At 34.3% G+C, this 5,779-nt stretch overlaps 1 protein-coding gene across 1 annotated transcript; it reads right to left on the bottom strand.

Moving 5' to 3' along the window:
• Positions 1-3,772: 3,772 nt before the first annotated feature.
• Positions 3,773-5,493, bottom strand: LOC18598084 (UDP-glycosyltransferase 73C4-like). Its single transcript, XM_018120785.2, has one exon. It carries the CDS (start codon positions 5,400-5,402, stop codon positions 3,930-3,932), a length of 1,473 nt encoding a protein of 490 aa, XP_017976274.2. The 5' UTR covers positions 5,403-5,493; the 3' UTR covers positions 3,773-3,929.
• Between the last annotated feature and the right edge of the window lie 286 nt (positions 5,494-5,779).

Below are 5,779 nucleotides of genomic sequence, written 5' to 3'. Positions count from 1 at the left end.
AATTTTGATGAAATGGGTTGGTGTCATTCTCTTCATCACTAAAGCTGCTATTGTTGATTTGAGCATCACGTCTTGTAAGTTGCTCTTATAATTCTTAAATTTACTGACATAGTTCTGCAATATCAATTTCGTGATAATCTCTTTCACGATTTTGACGTCTTGGCGGCATTTTTTTTTATGGTGATGACATTATGGTGTTGTAGAGAAAACAAAAAAAAAATGATGATATAACTTATAAAGCAATAAATAAAATTACCTGAACAGGGAGTATCGAAACTTGACAGCGAACCTGAACTTATATAGTGAACAATGATCCTCCCGCTCTGATACCAAACTGACGTCGAGGCGTTGTAAAGACATCTGGGCGTTATAAAAGACACCAATCGTGGTGAGGTTGAAAACCCCACTAAGGTGAATCACCAATCTTGACAAGGTTGAAAACCCCACTAAGTTGAAAACTAACTAAAATCCCACTTTGGTTGGTTAGACCAAAGATATTAAAATCTCTTACTCTTTAAAAAGAGTATAGAGAATTAAGTACTCCTACTTAAGAAAATATTATTTATTAACTCTCAACTCTGAATGAATTACAACTAAGCTTAAGAGTCCTATTTATAGTATTATAGGCCCAAATCCTAATAAAATTCTACTTTATATTATCTAATACAATTAGAATAATTAATAAGAGATTTAAATAAAATAGGTGTTCTATTCCTAAATATAACATGACTATCCTAATCAAATACTAATTTTTAAAAGTATTAAAATAAAAATAAGAAAAGAATCATAATCTAAATAAAATAAAAAAAAATAAATCCTAAATCAACTAAATTAGCAAAAAATTAAATTTAATAAAATACAATCCTAGACCCTCTTGCGTCATCTTTTCACCTATGGAGTTTACCGATGAAACTTGCCTTCGCAAGCTTTCTCGAAAAGTCCCATCATCGGGGTTTATCCGTATACAGAATATATCTATATGCCATGACAATTGACAATGCAACCATGATACGTGACGCACTCATAGACTCTACGTACGTTTCTTACCTTTCACAAAATCTACTACTTTTCTTTGTATGCATTTTTTTTATCATGAACAAATATTTTATATTTATTTATTATTCTGTTTTTATTTCATTATATATTTTGCTATATAAGTACTTGTTTATTTTACTATTTGAAATTTTTTCAAAACCATAATTTTAGACCAAGTATCTTTTTATTGTCCGTAATTATTATTATTCGTGCATATGTATTTTTTATTTTGGTATTATTATGATTAACAAATTTATTACTATCATTAATTTCTTATTTTTATTTTATGTATTTTGATTAATTGGTAATTGAGTATATAATTTTTATTTCATTAGAAACATTGGAATTCCAAATTAGGACCCTCCCATCGTACGGATGGAGTCTTAATTGAAACCCCTAACCTATAGAAGTTCACTTGAAATTGCAACTTCTCACATTCCGAACGGACATCCCATCTTCGGTATTGAAATAAATACTTATCTTATTTATATAAATAATTCTTTATCTTACACCATTTTCATTCTCTCTCTCTCTATTTTATATAAAGCTACCTCTTCCTACTAATTTGTTATTTACACATATTTTCTCTATTTCATTTTATTTCATTTATTTTTATTATTTTTGTATTTATTTTTATCTAATTCATTCCTATTTTTCCTATATAAGTTCACATGATTATGTATTCCCTTTTTATATTTGACATCTCAACTCTTCCTCCATTTTATATTTTCTCCTAACCGTATTCCTAATCTAACCATACATTTTCTTCTCTATGTATATGATTCAATCTAAGTAAATTCATTCCACTTACCATATGCTCATTATATATTTTATATTCAATGTCCACCTAAACCTATTTATTGTATTATTATTTTTAATTAAGTGATTATTTATTATCCTATATATATTTTATTTTTTTTGAATCCGTTTTTAGAACTAAATAACTTTCTTATATCTAATATTCTTATCATTTCCATCTTATTGCATATATATATTTTCTATATTTTCCTATCTACCCCAATCTTTTTATTATTTATTTTATTTACCTATTATTTTTACATTTTTTATTTTCGGTATTTACCTATTTATAGGCTTTCTGTTTCTGTGATTTTTTTTAATATTTTTAATTTATATTACCATATTAATATATTATGTTTCCATTATTTTACTAACACAAGGCTACATTAAAAAAATCAACATAACTACCACAAGCATAACCCAAGATTTAAAACTTACCCAAAGTTCAACCCCAACTTAGCCTAAGATGCATCAGATTGGCGGAAAGCCCATATGCATGCCACAAACATTGAGCTTCCTTATGCCAAAACGGTGTCGTTTCAAGTGCCTTTGTGCGGCCAAATCTGACCTTCTCAAAACGGCGTCGTTTTATCCTTACCTAACCCTAGTATATAAACTTTCTTTTTTTCTCCTCTCCTCATTTTTCCCCTGTCGTTTCTCTCTCTAGCCAATCGACCCCTCTCCCTTCTCTGTAAATTTACAACCTCTCTTCCCTTCCTCTCAACAAGCAGCTCCTCACTCCTTCTCTCAATCGGATCTGAATCGCCAGCCACCCTACAAACCTCTAGATCTCTCCTTCCTTTCGTCGACCGCTCAGGAAACTGAGCTCCCTCTCTCTTCGTCGGCTCCAAAAAAAATAACCTTTTCCTCATGCTTCAAAATCTCCCTAGAAAATACCCAAAACAGGGAATCTTAAGCTATCCTCCTACCTCTCCTATTTTTGTATCTATTTTTTGATTTTTTTATTGTTGTTTGATTGTGGTTCTGGCTGTTAGAGAAAACTAGGGATTTTTTTGATTTTTGGTTGCTGTTTTCTTTGTTGGATTTTTTTTTGTCTTCGGAAAATTTTTTGTTTTTGGATCGTTTTCTCTTTGGTTTTTCCTCTGATTTTTTACTACGACGGGCTTTTTTCCCTTTTTTTTTTTAAAAAAAAATCTCCTTTTCAGCGGGTTTTTATAGGACTCAATTGTCCAAATTTTTGAACAATAAGAGGAGGCAAACATGCTCTGTTCAGCATGATTTCTGGATGGGTGGCCTTCAAGTCAAAAACAAATCTGTCGGGAATGATCTTCAAATCCCGGCAGCTAGAGGAGCATTTAATGCTCTGTATTTTGTTGACAATGGAGACAAAGTAGGTATCCAGTCCCTTTTTTTTTTTCTTTTTTTTAATTAATTAATTTTATTTTATTTATTAAATGGGTGTCTACACCCGCAAAGGACATCAGACACCATGACACCCTGTATAACAAACATACTGACAGTACAAGACTAGAGTATCTAACACAAAGAACATAAACCCAAGAACGGTAGCTCCAACTATCAGTTCACCATACTTAATATGAACAACAAGCATTGGAGGCTAAATCTAAATCATTGAGTACTGTTATGATGGTGACTGCGGTGCTCTATATTGTCCTTGATAGTTGAAAATGAAATTTTTAGTGCGACTCCCTGAATAAAGTAAAACTAAAAGTGCTTCCCCTGCAGACATAAATTTATCTGATACTGAATAGCAAAGATTGGAAAAGCTTTTTGTATATTTGGACACTTGTCAATGACCATTAACAGAATTAATTTTATTTGCATTCTTGCAAATTGGAACTTAATTTGGCGATATCTCTCTTTATGCAAGAAAGTCTGATGTCCTGGGCTCCAGGTTGTATAATAGTACAAAAGAGAAACATCAAGGTTGAACTTAAAATGCAAATAGATAGAAAAATAGCGCAACAGCGGTAACAATTAATTATTCCAATTTCATCTCCTTTATTGGCATACAATATTAAAATCACATTCCCCATCATTATTTTTGAACAAATTATAAATAAATTTGAAACAGAAAAAATTTACTAAAAAAAACAGCAGAGTCCCTTTCTGTCTCAGGCTGAAGCTGGACTAGTGGCTTGTTGCACGATATCTTCAATTAGTAGTGTCATGTTAAAGTAAGAGGACCCTCCTTCTTCGACTGCTTTCTTTGCCACCATTGCAAGCTTTCTTGCCCTTTTTCTTCTATCTTCTCCTTCCTCTCCTTCATCCATTAAACTCTCCACCGCCTTCTTAACATCTTCCCTCTTCACCAGCACCCCAAATTCTTCCTCCCCCATCTGCACCGCAACTTCTACCCCAACCCGAACACCAACTTTCAGAATTTGTACAAGTAGCTTCTCATTTAAAAATTGCTCAGCAAACAAAGGCCATGTTAGCATTGGCACGCCAGCACAAATCCCTTCAAGTGTTGAATTCCAACCAGAGTGTGTCAGAAATCCTCCAATTGATGGGTGCGATAAAATTAACACTTGTGGCGCCCAGCCCCTTATCAAGAGGCCTTGTCCCTTTATCCGCTCCTCAAATCCATCTTCTGCTAACCATTTCTCCATTTCTCCTTTCTTATACCCTCCTCTAATAACCCAAATGAAAGGTCTATTTGATGCTTCCAAGGCTAAACCAAGTTCAATTAACTGTGGAGGTGTTAGGCGATTGAGACTTCCAAAGCAAACATAGATTACAGAGCTTGGTGGCCATGAATCAAGCCACTTCAAGCATTGATTTTCATCCGTTAAAGCCTCTTTACCTCTTTGAGCTTTATCAAAATTATCCTTGTTGCATAGTGACACAGGACCAACACACCATACTTTTTGTTTCTTAAGTTTTTTGTATGATTCTACATATTCTGCTTCCAACTCCTCAAAACTGTTAACTATTAAGCCATACGCTTCTTCTTCTGCCGCTATTATTTTTTTAGCAGTCTCTTTCATGTTAAATCCAGGATTGAGGTTTCCAGGTAGCTGCCCTGTTGTGAATTCAATTCTGTCAGACAGTCCTGGCACCACAAAAGGCTCTCCATCGGAAACGCATTCATGGACCTTGGAAGTGCTTATATTATGACAGCACAAGAGAGTGAAGCAGCTTTTCCCATCGAAGGAAATCCTTGGAATCTGAAACTTGGAAGCAATTTCAGCTATCCATGTGAAATTCCTGTCATGTATAATGCAACATGGACGGGGCTTTAGCTCTTCAAACATCGTCTCTAGTGGTTGCTGCAGCATGCTCAATGCAGAGTAAAAATTGCTCATCAGATGCATGGAAGGGAGATTGTCAAGAGTTTCACACCCCTCCGGTAAACCGGCCTCTGCAGCAGGAAAGTGAAGTTGTAGGACACGAATAGGTAGCCCAGACTCAATAGCATGATCGATTGAAATGCTTAAGCGGGCAGCATTCTGAGGTGTGGTAATTATCGTAACAATTACATTGCGCTCCGCCAATAACCTGGCTATGTCTATCAGGGGAATAAGGTGTCCCTGGCACATAAAAGGTATCAACACAAAATGAGGCTGAAATGAGTTTAAGGCCATTGCAGTTTGAGTGTTTAAGCTAGATGGGCAACCAATCAGACTAGTATGAACGAATTTGAATATGGTGCTTGCTTTTATGGTTCTTTCATTAGTTAGATTGGGTGGTTATTTATACATGCTGCAATGGTTCTAGTCTTACGTAAGGATATACGTATGCATATTGACTATGAACAGATTTTAGAACTAATGACTCCATCCTGGCAGCTAACTGGGTTTTGTTTTGACTTGCATTCTGGTCAAACTTTCAGTTTGGATGTAACTTCCAAAAGTTGGACTCTTCAAAATCCAGAATTATATGCTTTGCAAAGTCTGATATGCGTTAAATTATGAGCAGATTGAAAGTCCGACTAATACAACCTGCTTTATGTTGTGACAAC

The sequence above is a fragment of the Theobroma cacao genome, chromosome 5 (genome assembly GCF_053813885.1).
Source record: "Theobroma cacao isolate CCN51 chromosome 5, ASM5381388v1, whole genome shotgun sequence".
Taxonomy (NCBI): domain Eukaryota; kingdom Viridiplantae; phylum Streptophyta; class Magnoliopsida; order Malvales; family Malvaceae; genus Theobroma; species Theobroma cacao.
Note: the sequence above shows the minus strand (reverse complement) of the source record. Positions and strands in the feature narration are given on the sequence as shown.

Bases quoted from the DNA above. Each gene is read 5' to 3' on its own strand.
- LOC18598084 (XM_018120785.2), bottom strand. From the start codon at position 5,402: ATGGCCTTAAACTCATTTCAGCCTCATTTTGTGTTGATACCTTTTATG.